The sequence below is a fragment of the Dermacentor silvarum genome, chromosome 2, assembly GCF_013339745.2.
Source record: "Dermacentor silvarum isolate Dsil-2018 chromosome 2, BIME_Dsil_1.4, whole genome shotgun sequence".
NCBI lineage: Eukaryota > Metazoa > Arthropoda > Arachnida > Ixodida > Ixodidae > Dermacentor > Dermacentor silvarum.
The window spans coordinates 174512911-174531028 of NC_051155.1; the positions used below are offsets into that span (position 1 = coordinate 174512911).

At 47.7% G+C, this 18118-nt stretch overlaps 1 protein-coding gene across 1 annotated transcript; it reads left to right on the forward strand.

The window, feature by feature from the left end:
• The first annotated feature begins 14690 nt into the window (after positions 1-14690).
• On the forward strand, positions 14691-17895 carry LOC119440576 (sulfotransferase ssu-1). The gene is made up of 3 exons (XM_049662972.1): positions 14691-15103; positions 16431-16797; positions 17701-17895. The coding sequence occupies exons 1-3, from the start codon at positions 14691-14693 to the stop codon at positions 17893-17895; spliced, it is 975 nt and encodes a 324-aa protein (XP_049518929.1).
• Positions 17896-18118: the final 223 nt, after the last annotated feature.

The window sequence follows — 18118 nt, forward strand, 5'->3', positions numbered from 1 at the left end:
TGCCCGTGTCTGGTGCTTTTACCAAATTGTAAAAGCTAAGGGAATTCACGGCAGTAAGGAACTGGGTCGATGTGGGATGATCGTTGCATCCGGATAACTGACGAATTATCCCGAATAGCTTTTCGATTGGATCTTGGCTGAGGCGTGAAGTCAACAAATATTTGTAGTGCACTTCCTCTGACAGGTATGTTAAAAGTTCCAAAGTGCCTTGCAGAGTTACTCTTAGACCTTCTGCAGTGCTAGCAGACAAAAAGCCTGCCTTCGTAGGTCCGGTGCAGGCTTCCCAACGGTCTAAGTATGCTAGAACACCCTGCAGTAATCTTTCCTGTTCAGAATTTTTTCTCAGTGCCGTTGAAGGCACTCTTGATGTCATTACAACAATTAGCTTTTCCATGAAGCGAACAAATTGTTCTGTCGCTTCTCTATATGAACATGACTTTGAGATTGCTTCTTTGTATAAGAAAAGCCCTCGTGTAACCTCAAGGCTAAAGAGATGAAATGCATAATTAACTTTCATTTTTTCAAAGTTGTTGGGGTTCAAGTGCACTTCTGTAATCTTCGGCATAGCTTTCAACGTTGTAGCACACTTGTCCAAGTCGTGAGCTATCCTGATTGGCCTAACATCAACATGCCCGTCTGTTGTTTTATAGCCATTTTTGATGAAGCCATTCCTGATGCACTTTACTAAATGTGGAAAGTCAGACACAAAGAAAAGCCGCCTCTTGACGTCAGTTGGATGAGGTGCTGAAGGCTTAATAGCTGATGCCGAACCAGATACGCCAAATCGATGCCACATTGCACGGTTCCAAGATGCTCCATCCGATGTCACATAGTCTACCCTGAGGCCAGCATTCTCTGCCAGGACAACTGCTTCTAAAATGATTTTGGAAAGCAGTGGGGCTTTCACATTGCCTCTAGACGCAAATACCCCCAAGATTTGGTGCCATGAACCTGACAAAGGTTGAAACATTATCACAAGACCATGATCACATGGAACACTTTTGTCAGCCTCGGGAGTGAAAGAACCAAGGTCCACAAATCCATCAACTTTTCCGCTTCCCCGCTGAACACCAAAGTTTTCTGCAAGTTTCATCTCGTCAATGATTAGTCCACCATGACGTTCAAAGTCTCCCATATTAGCAGTCTTCTTAGAAATGCCCGAGAGGACACATTTGTTAAAGCCAAAGCATGTGTCGTACTTCTTCATGAATGCTCTGAGGCATGTACGACTGGGCAGCACAAGAATTTTCTCCCTACGCACATGCTCATAAAGTCGTGGGCTCTTCATGTGCATGATGACACACTCCAACATCCACTCTGGGTTGTAGCGCATGCCATTTAGGGACTTGCGCCTTGCAGCTTCAAAACACTGCATTATAGCGTTTTTCTGTTTGGATGGGAGCTTGTCTATTTTGCTCAAGAGTGCGCCCTCTTCAATTTCTTCATTCTCTAGTTTTAGTTGTGCAATGGTCTGGTCGAGAGTCTTCACCTTGTTTCTAAGGCGGCGTACTGTTTGAGCTTTAGCTTTAAGCTTTGTTGCACGGGTCAATTTGCCTGCTGCTTGCTTCTTCCGGTATCTCTGATTGACAAGGAGCTTCCTCAAGTACTTGCAACTCATGCAGCGTCTTTCATCTTTACTTGAGGTACCTTTACACTTGTGTTGGTAGAGCTTCCCATTCCATACCTTCAAGTTCTTACCAGATGATGCAAAAGGAAACTCGCACAACAAGCTTGCCCCTGAACACACGGGCATGGCATCAACAGCCTCCAGAAGAGAAGCTGGTTCACATGGCCCATTCATCGAAATCTTCACACCACGCACAAATACTTCGTGTGTTATGGCACTTCCACTGGCACAAAATTTAACAAGTTTCTCTGCGTGTAGAAGGCTCATGTCCGAGCTAGGCGTGCACAAGCTGTAGGCGACATTTAGCGGTTCCTCACTAAATACGTGCCTTCCCCACCGTGTTGAAGGAAGTGGAACGTCCTTGTAGTCGTAAACGGGCGCAGTTGGAAGGTCGGGTGGCTCCGGTTCATCCTGCAGCTCCTCTTGCGGCTCCCGGTCGTCGTCCTTTCGACGTCTTTTCTGGGGAATCACAAGCGGTGGGTGTGACCTCTCCTTGGGGTTTCTTTTTTGCGCCACACGTTTCGAAAGGTAGAAAGGAGCATTTGGAAATATCGTTGGGACGGCATGCGGCAATAGCACAGGCCTAGCTCTGTCCAAACGCACTACCTCACCGTTAATAACGTGCTCGAAGTGGCGCGAGATGAACTGCTGATCGAAGTGGAGCTCGCAAACGGCAGCGTTCTTTTCCAAAGGCTTGTCTGCTCTTGGTATATTACGCTGCCATTGCTGGAACAAATGGTCGTCTTTCGGGACACCAAACAATGAAAGTTTCTCCTTGCATGATTTGTACCCAGTTGAGCATCTGGGAACAAAACAGTGGCTCTGACGTCTGCTCATGGCACACACTCCGCAAAAGACAACGTAAGCACGACAAGGCTGTCCGACCAGCAAATGCAGCACGAAAGAACAGCGAAAACAGGCAAAAGAATCACGTTTGACTGGCTAGTTGCAGCGTTGAACAACGTACTCAGCCTGAGAGCCTAACGTGATGATTGATGATGATGATTTATTGGCATCCCCTTTGAAACGGGGTGGCGACAAATAGTCACCTAGCCTGCTTGATTTAATCAGGTATACTACACATGTTCTTTATCTCGCATTTTTGTATACCTTTTTCAAAAATTTAGCTTGTACCGCTGCCTATGATTTTAAGAGATCAGGTCGTATCCATCTTTTCCCTGCTTTTTTTCCACCAGTACTCTAATCGTCTCTTGCTGATCTCTACGGCTGATCTGTTTATGTTTCCTTCCACTTTAAACCCAAGCGCTTCTGGGAGTTGCACGTTACCTACGGTTCTCGCTGGGTGGATCCCGTCGCATTCCATTAGGATGTGCTGAGTGGTCTCTGGATCTTTACTGCAGCATACACATGTCTCATCTAGTTCCGAATATTTGTTCCGATATGTTTTCGTCCTTAGGCAACCGGCTCGAGCCTCAAATAGCAAGGCACTGCCCTTTGTGTTATCGTACAGATTTTCCCTTCTAATTTCTTTCTTCTCATTCTTGTAAATCTCCATTGTCCTTTTCGTTTCCATTCTTTGCATCCAATTCACGGTCTCTATTTCTCTCACTTTCTTTCTGATGACCCCTGGTTGTCTATTTACAGTTTCGATTATCCTGTACTTGGTTGCCAACTTCCTTGACCTCTTCCTCCATTCTGTGTCCACGCTTTTCATGTAGAGATACTTGTGCACTTTAGCCGCCCATTTATTTTCATCCATGTTCCTGAGCCTTTCTTCAAAACTAATTTTGCTTTGTGCTTCTCTGACTTCAAAAGAGGCCCAACCCATGTCTCCATGCACTGCCTCATTTGTCGTATTACCGTGTGCTCCCAAAGCCAACCGGCCTACTGATCTTTGGTTAACTTCTAAACCCGCCAATATATCCGATTTTAAGCATATAATGGCATTTGCGAATGTTAGCGCTGGCATCATTACTCCTTTCCAGATTCCACGCACCACCTCATACTTATTGTGGCCCCACAGTGCTCTGTGTTTCATTAATGCTGCATTCCGCTTCCCCTTTATTTTCAGATTATCTTGGTGGTTGCTTGAGTAATTCTTTCCTTCGTTTATGTGTACGCCGAGGTACTTATATTGCTTCACTATGGGTATTACTTGCTGTTGAATTGACACCACGAAGTTACTCGTGTGTTCATTAAAGATCATAATCCCTGATTTCTCTGTGCTAAACTTAAGGCCTAGATTTGTCGCTGCGTTCCCACAGATATTCGCAAGTATCTGTAAATCTTTTTTATTGTCCGCTAGTAGCACAATGTCGTCTGCGTACATCAATCCAGGGACCTTCTGTTGCACCATTTGTCCATTACGCATGTAGGATAAATCAAAACCTAATTCGCTGTTTTCCAGTCGTCTTTCTATGCCCTTGACGTAAAGCGTGAACAACAATGGTGACAGAGGGCATCCTTGCTTCAATCCTTGGTGAATTCCCACCATTTCATTTCCTTTTCGGCCTTCCCATGCCACTTGTACTTGGTTGTCTCGATATATCTCCCTCAGCAGCTCCACGAAATCGTCATCTATGCCTTCGTATTGAAGAATATCCCACAACAATTCCCTGTCTACGTTGTCATAAGCTCCTTTAATATCTAGAAATGCTACCCATAAAGGTCTTTTCTGAGCTACTGAAATCTCTATGCACTAAGTTAGTACAAACATATTGTCTTCTAAGGGTCTGCCTGGCCTGAACCCATTCTGTAGTTCCCCCAATACACCGTTTTCCTCCACCCACTTCGACAGTTCTAATTTTATGGCTTGCATTGCCATTCTATATATCACCGACGTTACTGTAACTGGCCTGTACGAGCTCGTCTTATCCTTATCTCCTTTGCCTTTGTAGATGAGATTCATCTTGCTTTCACGCCATCCAACGGGAATATTCTTTGTTCTAATCACTTGCTCTATGGCATTAGTCAGCAGTGTCTTGCTTTTTGGACCGAGGTTTTTGATTAGCTGTATTGGGATTTCATCGGGTCCTGCTGCCGTGTTGTTAGGGACATTTTCTGCTGCCTTTTTCCAATAGAAGCTTTCTATGCTGAATTTTGATCTCTCAAGCCTCTCTGTTGTTGCTGGATCTGTTGTCTGAACTACACTTTTTCTCGTACCGAAGTTATGCCTGATAACGTCTGTGATGTACCGCAGCGCATCATCGCCTTCATAGATGTTACCGTCTTCATCCCTTATAGCCGTTTGCGAGTTTCTAGTTGGAGCTCCGAGTGCTTTTATATGGTTCCAGAATCTTTTTGGGGCGCCTTTGTCTCTTTTGTGAATGTTATGCACCCAACGTTCACTTGCGCATTTAATTTTCTCTTGCACGAGCTCACTCGCAACCCTTTTCTTTTCTCTGTATGTATTCCATCTAAGGAGCACCTCTTCTTCTTGTAATCCCAACTTTTTGGCTTCTCGATGAACCCTAGATGCCTCTTTACGCTCTTCTATAGCTTGTTTAATTTCCTTGTTCCACCACTTACGTGGTTTCCTCTTTCCAATCCAACAATTGTATTGCCGTGTCCGCCTTATTTCATGCTGCATAACCTCCACCAGTTCCTTATATTCCCAGACTGCTGTAGGAAAAGCCTCAATTTTCTTCTCTATGTTGTTTGCGATCTCTGTTATTTGCTCGTCATTCATTTTTAAAAACTCTGAGGCTATTGGTTCATGTTCTGCGCTGGTATCTCTCCCAAACGTTAATGCTAAACGTCTATGATCGCTTCCCAGGCTATTTTTTCCATTTTCGTCTATTATCATTTGTTCCAGTTGTTCGTAGACCATTTCTGAGACTAAGGCGTAGTCGATACATGACTGCCTGTTTCCGCATTGCCACGTTACCTGTCCATGACACTTATTCTCCCTGTTAACTACTATAAGGTTCTGTTCATCACACAAATTCAGCACTAGAGAGCCGTTGTAATCAGTATATCCGTCTAAATCGTCCATGTGCGCGTTCATATCTCCCACTAATATCACCTGGCCCGAGTTACTGAACTCATTAATATCGCTTCTAATGCAATCGACCAATTCCTTATTTTTTTCCCTGCTATCACTACCTGTCCATAGGTAAGCTACTCCCAGCCACGTCTTTTTACCTTGCCATGTACCACTAATCCATAAATGCTCTTTACATGTCTCGTTTACCCTTCGCCACTTCAGACCTCGCCTAATTAGTACGCCTACGCCTCCGCCTTTCCTTGACCCGGTCATTCTGTTGCACCCTTCCCATACAAAGTTGTCAATAACAGGCGGCTGCTCCAAATCTCGTAGATGCGTTTCGGTCAAGGCGTACACGCTAATCGCTTCATCATTCAGTTGCGTTTGAATTTCCAGCCATTTTTCCTGCTTACGACCACCCTGCATGTTAATGTAGCAAATTTTACCTTCTCTATTCTTATCCTTTCTGCGTCTTTTCCTGACTCCTGGTCGCCTAATTCTGCCCTTTACTGGTGTTTCGCTATGTTCAATACTCAATCCTGCTTCCTGATTGCCTGGGGCCCGCCTAAAAAAGCTACAGCTCGTGCCGCGAATCGACTTCCGACCGGTATTGCTACACTTTCACTAAAATGTATCCCGTCACGCACAAAAGCGCCTTCGCGGCCTGCTCGGTGCACTTCTCGGTTGATGTCAATGACCGTAAAATTCATTGCTTTAGCTAGAGTCCAAATTTCCCTGTTTACTGCAAGAACTGCCCTTTCAATTTTATAACCCTGCCTTTCAACCTCTGGCACCGTGCACACCGCGATTTGTACTTCTTTTGAAACATTCCGCAGGTCGGTGACCCCTTTGGCTATTTGCTTTGTGATTCCTGCTCCTCGTCCGTTCAGTACGTCAATCACTCCGCCCATTATCACCACTAGGTGTCTCTCCTCCATTGTGTCCCACATGCGTGTATACGACAGCGCGCGCCACCTGGCGGAAACATCGTAAAGCGGCGTCACTACCTACCATTGCAGCCGCTTGGCGGTGATCACACTTCTAGTATTCTAGCCACTGTAACCATGAGGCGGAAAGCGGAAGAGGTTATGGCGAAAGTATGAGAAGAAAAGCGTGGTGCGGCGACGATGGCTACGAGATGGCGCCGGAGTAGCGCGCGTCGTCTGGTAGATTTGGCGGCAGCGGCGGCGGCTGCTGTGAATCGCGCCCACGCGTCACCCACGAGCGGGCACCACGCGCTGTCTCTCGCCATCTCCAGATTTGCGAGGCAGTCGCGCCACACTTCGCTCCGTTTGCAACGTGCCACACGAGAACGATTGTCCGCGCCAGCCAATATATCGCAAAATGAAAACACGTATAGAGCTGCGCTCAAATTTCGCTTTAGGGAGTGACGCAATCGTCGGTTAACTTTTTTGCGGTTTATGTAGTTCAAACTACGCATTGTTTAAAAAATTGGCTGCATATCTGCTTGCTTCGCTGCAAATGACGTCGAAAGAATGTAGTCTTCTGCCGACCCTGATACGTAACATCCTCTCTTTTCCCCTCTCCCACCCTCACCCTCTTCCCCTCCCTTCTCACTCCTCCCATGATGGATGTAACGGAGGTTTTGCTGAATTCAATTCAAATTTGCCGCGTTCGCCCTGTTCACGCGCCATCTGTTGGGACCTTTTATTACTGTTGGTTTAAAGCAGGCTACACAGCCGCGGCTTCAGTCGGCTTGTTTTTAACACGTAGCGTCTCTTCGACACCATTTCTAACGCGTTGATATTTAACTTACTAACGTAAAAACCAGTCCAATGTGTATTCTTAATTAAATTAACGTTGAAAATAACAGTTATGGACATATATTTTGCCTCAGATATGCCTGAGGTTTCCTTTGCACTGTATAATGTTGACGTGTATGACCCCGTACCACCAGTGCTAGTAGCTTGGTTGGTTTTGGCAGGCGCGGTCGAATCGAGTTACAGACAGTTTTTCGCGTTTAGGTAGCCCAAGAAAGACTATCGTCTGTAATAAAGGCTTCATTTTCAGTGAGGTATTCTAGTTTGAATTATACACAGTGGTTGTCACCACAATATAAAGAGCTGAATGCGTATAATTACTTCATAACTGAATTAATTTTAGTTATCCAACTTAGAAACAACTCAAATAATTCGAAGTTATGGTTATGAAATAATTAATGTATTTATTTATTAAAACAATGTGCTGTTGGTTTCCATTACTCATAGTACCAAAATAATTAAGTAAGGTAAATGATCATTTTGTAATTAATTATTTTTGCTATATCCAATAGACTGTTGATCCTGTGACATTAAGAAATGAAGTAGCCAGTCTCTTTACAAAATATTCATATATTGCTTGAGTGATATCTGCATACAAAGGAGTAGGTTTTCATTGATACATTTTTTTCATGTGTGACACATTACTGTAGGAATTTTAAGTGCATTTTCACAGTTCTCTGTGCATTTCCAAGAAGTTCTCTAACGGAGATCCTGGATCAGCCAGGCGATTCACACCAGCCGCCGCAGACAGACCTCCGCTCATGCAGCACTTTGTTTCCATATATGGTACCATTGGTGTCATCGGTGAACAGACGATGCACGCTACTCTGGTGCCATATCGTAGCCATCGTCACCGCAGAGTCAATATTGCGCGGCACTATGCTTTTCTTGTCACGCTTTCGCCATACCCTCCTCCTTCTCTTACTGCCTCATGGTTCCGCTGCACCCTTCTCTTCCTCTTTGCGCTCTCTTCGCTATTGCCGTCTTTCATCCCCCGCTGCGCTACGCGCTCGCTCTTTCATCCTTCGCTGTGCTCGTTAGCTCGATTACGCCGAGGACGCCGACGCTCGCCGCAGGAACGGGTGTTTAAGAGCTGCGCTCTAAAAACCAACGCATGAGGTATGAAATAGCGATAATCCCATTGCGCGAGAAATTTGCGCAGCTTACGATCCAAAGCAAGAATTTGGAGCCGGCTAGCTGGTCTTCCATAATGGGTAAAGCTGAAGCGCTAAAGTGAAGGGAAGGCCGAAGGGGGTGGCCAAGGCACACATGGGCAATTGCACTTATCACAGTGTGTCCTGGTCGTTCCCGCCTTCCTTTCGTGCTTCAACTCTACTCATAAGGGTAACTAAAACGTTGGGTTAGGCTAACTCTTTCGTGCCGTTAGCATAAGCCGAGCAGCGCGCATGAATCACGGAGAAAGGACATGTACACGGTGCCCGACCGGTTTTAAGTGTTCCTTTTGAATACGTGGTCTTTTTAGCCGACTTCTATTAGAATTGGCGTATCTGGGATTGATGTATCTTGTAACCAATTATAGAAAGAAACGATCGGTTAGGTGACTTGTAGATGCCATATGAACATGACAATGGTATTTAATGATATTTCGTCATGGCGAGAATACGAGCAATTGTCAGCAACTAAGCAATAATAAAAAAACTGTTTAAGAACCCTCAACCTGGTGGGATGTGACTATCTGTGTACACACGCTGTCGCCCTCTGCTGTGCCGCCACAAAGTGTCAAATAACTTAACTGCCCCGCCATCCGCCAGACGGCGCAGAGTGCCAGAGTTCAATTTCCCATAATCTGAAGAGATTTACGAAGCTGTGAATTTAGGCTCCGCTGGCCTCCTAAAGTCCTTGGGTTCAGAGATAGCAGGGGGGAAGTAAACATGTCCGACGTAAGGATTACTAAAAGGCGATTGGAGGTTTGGTGGGAGAAAAGTAGGAAGACCACAAACAACAGAGGCGAATAAAAACAATGTTCCCAATCATTTTATTAATAATAACAAAGTTCCCAATAAATGTTTATGCTGAGAATTTTTGTCTCTTAAAACATATTTAAGACATTAAGCAAAATCAGAAAAAGAGCTTGGTGGCGCAACCCACCATCCCGTCTCAAAGGGGACGCTCATAGCACCCAGCCAGCATCCATCCATCCATCCATTCATCCGGGATCTGGTATACCAAAATGCCAGAATGAAAACCATGTATAGCATCTCATTAACTCAAGTAGGGTAGGCGACTATTTGTCACCGCCCCGTTTCAAAGGAGGTGCCAATGTATCACCATCATCAGCCGTCGTCGATAAAGTTCGATAGGGTGCCTCGCTGCGCGTGCATCACGGCACCCTAAGCACCGTAGAGTTCGGGAGGAAGGAGAGTGGGTCGGAGAAGCGCGTCTGAGTGCGCATGCTCGCTGTCATCCTTGAGCGCACGCGGAGGGGAAAGCGGCGCGGCGGCCTCACTGATCTCTACCCAGTGGCCGGCCTTGACGAAGCTCTAGCGTGGCGCGGTATCTCAAAGTGTGCGAACGGGAATTTATACTGCATCGTGGCACGGACAAGGTCAATTCACATGGTCGCGAAGGCGAGGCTGAAATACGGTTCCAAGCCAATGAGCAGCGGCATCAATTATGGTCGTGTGGTTGAAGCGCGACTACATTCGCGGGGCAGTTGTTGAAAATTATGCACCCAATACGTCTCCAATGGAAACATTTGAAAAAGTACAGACAATTCCATAAGAATAGGATAATGTGAAGTCACAGGCTGTTTGCCTCCATCCACGAATAATTATGAATACGAAACTGTGCAGGCTTTCGGAAGTTTGCTCGGGGCGATACGTGCTGCTATATGCCGAGATTGTGTTACCGTATTTAACACTGAAATGTCGTCAAGACTCTCTTATGCGTATATATATATATATATATATATATATACAGTGCTAACCTTATTAGATTTGAACAGTAACTTTATTTTTGAACTGCCTTTTCACTAATTATAATGTTTTAGTTATGTCTTCACTACCAGAGAAAAGCTACAGGTGGCACGCATGATGGATTAGTGAAGAATAAAGTGTAGTTTTTGTGGATCATTTCAATGCAAAGTTGATTTTATCTTAACATCGAAATAAAAGATGTGTGTTGGTACTAAGGTCACATGGATATGCTACTTCGTTCGGGTGAACCCATGCATTGCTCTGAATTCATGCAACACTCTCAAGGCTCACCAGTGTAAAGCGTGCCGTTATAGAATGAGGTCTATAAATATAGATGGGTGCATACAAGTTACATTGGGACGCGATGTTGCAGCAAATGCTCTCACTTACTACGCTTCATTTGTATTGTTGTGGGCTCAGTATATGCGACGTCATAGCGATGTGATGTGAGCTGACGCAGTAGACTACTTGGCGCAACAAGCCTCGAACGGCAAATGTTGATTTTTTTAGGGGCGAAGCTCCTTGGGGTTGAGCCTTGTCCCTTGTCGCGCCGTCGTAGCCACGCTAGTACTCGCCTCTCCCGCTAGAGGCGCAGCTATTCTCTCGTTCCCGACGCGCGCTCTTTCTCTCTCTCGTCCGTAGCTAGAGGCGCTGCGGTGCACAAGGGCTATTGACCCTTTTCGCGGCGCTCCCGTGGGCGATGCCATGTTTGATCACGTGGTGACGCGTCCATTGCTTGCCTCAGCCGCCTCCGTTGCCTCCGCGTTTACAATGAAAGTGCATGACGCCGGTGCGGCGCAGCAAACCTCCGTTTCGACGCATATCGTAGACGGTGACTGTGTGCACGACACGCATCTTTAGCTACAGCTTTAGAGGACATGTAAGTGCTTTCAGAGCTCATTACGCCTTGTCCAAACGGCGCGAGCAGCGTATGCGGTGCTTGTACTAAAAGCGGGGCTAGAAATGTATTCCAAGCTGTCCAAACTTTTCGCTTATGAATTAAATCGGGATCAGTGTGCTCTGCGTTCTTTATTTGGCAAACATTTTGAACCGGCGGCTTGTCATATTTCTGACTCAGTAAAGTTCCTCGGTGTGGCCACTATCTGATTGTTTATTTTCAGCGTAATCACTCGCGGGTGTGCTCTGCTGCGATAAATTTGTTCTTGCTGCGCACAAAAGTTGGAATTGAAATGTTTTGTTCTTTGCGGTAGCTCGTAGTAAAGACGTACGTATTATCGCTAGTCCCTCGCTTACTCTGTGGACCGTCACGAAACATGCAGCTTCCAACATTCATGTCTTGTCGGTGTAGTCGCCGTCACTCATGCTTCGGCACATTGATTCAAGTGTGCGCCTATTCACTCGCACGTTGGTGATAGGGTGGGTGTAAGTTTTCGTGCGAGTAAGGGTGGATGTGTGTTGATAACGTGCGGAAAACTTACTATGCCAGTAAGTGGCACTACTTCATTTTGTAACGAGCGGTACTCACTCCCAAATGCCGGCGTTCCGGAGTTGAAGTCCTTTCTTTGGAGGTTACCTATACAGCGCAGGCGGATGGATTTTGTTATCCTTGAGGAAAGCCGCGCATCGCGAAGGGTGGCAACACAGACAGTCCTTATGTGGCAGCGGCGACACAGGTTGATTCCATTCGTTAATACGTAAATAACTATTTTTGCAGCGAACTACCGGACATGTCTTCCCTTTATCGTTACACATTTCGCAGTATGAATTGGGCACAGTGCATTAGCACACACCCATTTGCATTTTCGACAGCTGATTGCACAGTAGCAGGGCAGAAGCAGTAATGGTTTCGTATTCGTGCGCATTCGCTGAGGCAACGTATGGCGCACGGCCGAAAGCGCCATCTCGTTCCTCTAGAGCAAACTGCTCCGCGAAAAGGGTCAATATAAGCGCTGTATATACTGTACACATGTACAGTGTATATATATATATATATATATATATATATATATATATATATGCACGCCACGCTCCGTCTTCCGGAAGCCGGCTTCCGGTTACGGTTCCACTTCCGGTTCCGTTCCTGGTTTTGGTTCAGGAAGCCGGAAACGGAAGCCGGAAGCGCTTCCGGCGTTTTGCCCGAATGATTCTTCGGCCGGTGCTTCGCCCACTCATCATCATTCACTTCGTGGATATGCGGTGTTTTTTGTTTTGTTTTCCGCCGAGACGTTGGCACCGCGTTGTCATTGCCGCGCCTCCAGAAGCCGCCATTGCAAGATGTATGGGCTCTTATGGCACCTTCGCTACCTTGGCACGTACGCGCGCCAGGCGCGGTGCAGTTCCGCTACGCTGGCGAATAGTGGACATTTATACAGTTTAGCGTCTCGGCGCATTCAGCGTGACCGGCGGCGTTCGGCGCACTTTGGCGCGGCCAACGCGGGAATAGAACATGTCCTATGTCGCACGCCGACGCCACTAGACCAGAGTACATCGCGCGCTAGCTTGGCTGGCCGGCAGCATGCTGGCCTACGGTTCGTGTGCACTAAAAAGAGCATGCTAAGTTTGGCTCGCTAAACGAAAAAAAAAACGCCTCCATTCCACCCTGTGAAAGTGGATGTGCAGCGAAGTTGCTGTGGACGTTAGACAAGTACCACCACCACAAGCAATGTACGTCACGCGTGCACGCACGTGTGCGGAAGTGCAGCAGACGTCCTCATTCTTCTAGGCCATCCGCCAAGCGCAAGTGCCTTATACAGCTAAATTAATGTTTAAAAGTAAATTCCGTTAGAAAATGCGGAAAGTACGACTTACACACAAGCTGCAGAAATTATAGCTTCGGATTGTTATTCGAATACACTATAAAACAAATCTGTTACCCGGAAGCTGGAACAAAGCCCTTTTCCAGCTACTGTTTATTGGGTGAGCACGCCACGAAAAATCCCGACCAACGAGAGGCTAACAGTTTCGCTGTAAAAGCGCTGGCTCGCCGCACACCTGTGCGCATCCGCTGCGGCAGCAGCTGAACGCCGCGCTTCTGCGGGCCACGTTCGACGCTCCGAACTATACAAGGGCCAAATCATCGACGATTCTGGCGACGCCGGCATGACCTATCCTACTTCGCCAGCCACTGCCCTGGCACGCTGAAAGCGCCAGACCATAGAGAAAGAAGTTCAACAAGAGGGGATACTCGGCGAAAACTGGCTACAGGAAATGCGTCACGCTAGTATTCACATCAGCCGATGGCTGCCGCGAGCATCGGAAAAAAATGAATGTGAAATGAAGTTAACAGACATGTTTTATTTTATTCTTTCCCGCTAAAACGAAAACGTTTTGCGTACAAATGAACTTATTTTTTGCGACATATTTTTCTTGCGTTACCTAGCGACAGGCCATTGACACGCCAGATGCATGCGTCTTGCGTAAGACACGCCACCGAAGCGAGCGACGCCGGCTGCGCATGTGAGCCAGAGAGCCTACATGCAAGAACAGCGCTTGCATGTAAGCTCCCTAATGTGCGTACGCCTGTTCGGCGACCCATCTGTCTTTTTCTTCTTTTTTTTTTTTTTTTTTTTGATGTTGCCTAGTTTGTTGGGCTCCCGGCGTATTCCTGCGTTCCTTTTGCCCTTCGACGCGGCACCACGGCACTATTAACGCGATAGCCTTAAGGGTCCCGTGTCGCAAAAAATCCGGCGTCACTACTAGGCTCTATGGGAGTATCCGCTCTAGGGAGCCTACATGCAAGCGCTGTTTTCCGCTCTTGTTGAATTTCTTTCTCTATGACCAGACTGTGGATTTCCCCTGAGGGATTCTACCGGCAACATGCCGCGGCGTCAAAAGACAGCTGTCGACGCTGAAGAGAGCAAACGCAATTGCTCCGAGTCTGCGCGAGTTCAACCAGCAAACAAGAGTGCCGACGCGCGTTAAGCACGCGCCAGCCATGCCAAGAAGAAGGCTGAAGCTCACGTGGCCCGTCTCGCCCAAAAGCGTGGTCCTTAACGCGCCCGCCAGGAGCCGCCGGACGTCGAGCAGCGCTTGGGGTGCCCTACAGCGGAAGAGAGTCACGCAGCACAGATGCGTGGCTGTCGAGACTTCTGAAGAATACAACGAGCGTATCCTACTTTGCAGGACGCCCAAGGAGGCCCGATGGGCATCATTCTAATTGCGCGTGAAATACGATACAATTAATATAAGAATCAAGTTAATATTAGGCATGCAAAGAAGACAGAATAGACACATATACAATCAATATTTAACCATCCAATCATTTGAACAACCATGTACGTCGACCTTGTCTTTAGCGTCGGCACTTGGTTGACACTTGCGTGTTTCTTGCGCCGCTGTTCGACTTGTACTTACCATTAGGATCATCCTTCGTTCTCAACCGAGTCCCTACGGCGCGTTCTTACGTTGTCGCTTTAGCGCAGGTCGAAAGCTCCGCGGCGATGGGCCACTCCCTGGACAAAATGGAGGGCCCCCAGTACCTGGACGTGGACGGCGTGTTGGTTCCGCGCTCCTTCTCGCGCGACAACGTGCTGTACGCGACGCGCATGCGGCCCGATAATGGCGACGTGGTGATAGCGGGCTACCCCAACAGCGGCACCAAGACCGTGGCCATCGTGTTGCACCTGCTCACGCACGGGGCTCGACAAGCACAGGGCGCGGCGGTGGGGATGGGACTCGCCCCGCAGCCACCCGCAAACATGGCTGCCTCTATGGCAGCCACGACGGCGGCCCGCCTCGTTGTTAACACGTCTCTCATCGAGTGGAAGGGCAAGGAGGTCGAGTCGATGAAGCTGCCGAGACTGCTGTGCACGCACCTGCCCTACGCCAAGCTCAACATCAATCCGCAAGCCAAGTAAGCCACCTGTTCCATTCGTTTTGTAGCCAGCCGTTTTGGATTCGCTCACATTGCGCATCGCCAAGTATGGATGCGCAGGTCATGATGATGCGTTGAGAGTGAATCTTTTGAATGTGCGAACGCACATTTGTAGTTTTATTCGTACAGTATGCACGAGCCGACGATTCAATCGATATTTCATGCATTGTTCGTGGAATCGGAGCTTTATAACAATCAGACTTACGGAACTTTCTCTACTTGGCGGGCTATCTCTAGTATAGCTAAACATTTCCTTAACTATTTCTTCCGTCTGTTACAGTCTAGGAATAGTATCACTTTTCGTATGGGGCAATTCATTCTACATGTTTAGATCCCAAGGTAATTATGGTTCTATGGTTCCATGGACAGTCTGTGTCCGGCTCTCGCGCTTGGGCAGAATTCTACTGAGGGTCCACACCATCCCGCCAGCCGTCATCCGTGATTCCGTCATGGATTTGAGTAGATTTCACGCCGGCTGAAGACAGCGAGCATAAATAAGGGTTGTTGAATATCTGCATGGAAACGCGTCGCAAAATGTTGATAAATGTCCTGCTATCGCTTTGTGGCTTCGTGTACGCTGCGCGAGACATCACATATACTGATTCAACAGAGTTGTTCAGTTCAATTCTGTTACATTATTGAGAAAGTGACTATAATTTTGTAGTACATAATTAATACCCCCCGCTCAATGTTCTTGCTTTCGAGTTCTCGTTTCCTGGTATTGCGTTGCGCGAATGGATTGTAGGAGGATGCAGCTTAGGCTACTTCGGGCTACTTCATCTGCTTCGTGTTTATTTCGTTTCTCGTTCTCGATACTAGCTGTTGTGATACCACGCCATCGGCAATGTTGACACCACACCACCCGCTTTAACTTCGCGGCGTCGAACATCGTGTGCGCCTTGTCTGCACCGCCTTTTGTTCATGTATAGCTAAGTCAGAAAAGTTTAACTGGTACTTGAAGTGCGCATCATATTTGCAGCGCTAAAGACGTAATCACTTATCTATTTCTCATGGAGTTTCAACTTTACCGTTGCGAATCTGTGACACAATTTTGTGTGTCGTCCTATCGGTCACAACACGTGTCATCGAGCGCGGGTGTGATAGGCACCACTCTGCGCTGTAATGTTCCCGAGCGGGCGATGTGCGGTACTTGGTAAGGAATGTCTACTAAATCCTGAAATGGTACAATACACGATACTAAGAACTACAATAGTGGTTTCTGCATCCAGGGTCTTTTTAATGTCTATGGCACAAGCTCGTGAAAGTTGCACCGTGCTTCAAGAACAGCGTTTTTCCTATGTCGCAGGTACATCTACATGCTGCGCAACCCGAAAGACTGCTGCGCGTGCGCCTTCGACGACGCGGTGACGTTCCCGCAGGACTACGACTTCGGCGAAGGGCGCTTCAACGACTTCCTCGAGCTGTTCCTGCGGGGCTCCGTGCACGGAAACGACTACTTCCGGCACGTGTTCTCGTGGTGGGCGCACCGTCACGAGCCGCACGTGATGTTCGTCGTCCTCGAGGATCTGCGCATGGAGTCTCGCGCCCACGTCGAGCGCGTGCTCAACTTCGTCGGCTGGCGCGACGCCATCGATAACAGCCGCAACGTGGCGCTCATGCAGGAGGTGCTCGAGCACATCGCCAATGGACCCGAGCACACCCGCATCATGGAGGTGAACCGACACCACGCAGACTAGTTAGTTGAGCGGTGCCGCGCGTACGTGCAGGAGGTGATCGAGCCTGTAAGCTGTAAATGAACTGTCTTATGAAAAACGCTGCGTAAGTTAAACAGGTGTGACTACTCAGACGACCAGGGCCATTAAGTATAGTGCAACCCACGTGCGTGTCACCACTGTGAGCTCAGCAACCCTTGACTGTGAGCTCTGCAACCTTTCCTCCAAGTTGCGCACCTTTAGGTTAGTACTGGCACAATACACTACTCAAACATGTCGTTAAACTGCCGTTCATGTGTAGGAAGTGCCTGCTATATGCCATCCTACCCACTCAGCTATCCCAAGCAACCAAGTACCTAATAAAGAAACGACAGAGCGCGCGAATCTTAGAGGACTGGTTCAATTGGCTGAATGGTCGAAATTGGCCAACAAGCACAAAGTAAGTGGTATTTGTAACAGTTTGAAGTTTGAGAAAGTAAAGAGCGACGAAAGCGTGAGGTCGGTGATGGAAGCCTTGGTATACGCTACTGGTTTATGGAACGAAGTCATAAGGTCTCGCGCACCCTCATCTGCCGATGAAAGTAACGCTATCATTCTGCGTATAAAAAGTGCGGCTCGTACTTTACAATAGATATAGCACTATAGTGGAAGCAGCTTTTTGGTGGGGTGTCATCCACTCAGCAGCTCGACCATATATATACGGACGCGCGGATCGCGGCGCCACGTGTTCCACTGCATCAAAGCGTCGTGCACTCAGTGCAGTCTACAGCTCAGCGTCCAACGCCAGAGTGCAACCTCGTAGCCCCCCCCCCCCCCCTTTCCAGTTGCCAATCGGTCACGGAAAGTTTCGTATAGCACGATGTGCAGCACAGAACACAAGAAATCATTTCTTCGTAATCGCAGGTCAGAATGGCATCGGATCCCGTGCCGTCTTCCGCTTCACCCGACCGGGCGTTGGCACACGTGACGACAGCTGGCTACTGGAAGAACTACTTCACGTCCGGCCAGTCCAAGCGCATGGACCTTGTCTTCCAGGAGCGAACCAAGGGCACTGACATTGCTCGTCTGTGGAGCGAATACAACGTTTTTCCCATTTAGTTCTGACGCCCCGCCCTGTCGAAACTTGCCGAGCTTTTTTTTTTTTTTTTGAAAATATATGAGCCACGAGTGCGTAAATGAGTGCCCCCCATTCCGCGTGATATTCTCACTCGCACAAAGTACATATGCTAGTTCTCATTGTCCCTCGTGAATCGATCGTCAGGTTATCACACATCGGACAAAGACGTGGCGATGGCGTCAGGAATGAGTGTCGGTCATGTGA

Excerpts from the sequence above, each read along its gene's own strand:
- LOC119440576 (XM_049662972.1), top strand. The coding sequence starts at position 14,691 with ATGGGCCACTCCCTGGACAAAATGGAGGGCCCCCAGTACCTGGACGTG. Across the intron at positions 15,104-16,430 it reads AACATCAATCCGCAAGCCAA|GTACATCTACATGCTGCGCA; the intron begins GTAAGCCACCTG and ends CCTATGTCGCAG. Across the intron at positions 16,798-17,700 it reads AGCACACCCGCATCATGGAG|GTCAGAATGGCATCGGATCC; the intron begins GTGAACCGACAC and ends TCGTAATCGCAG.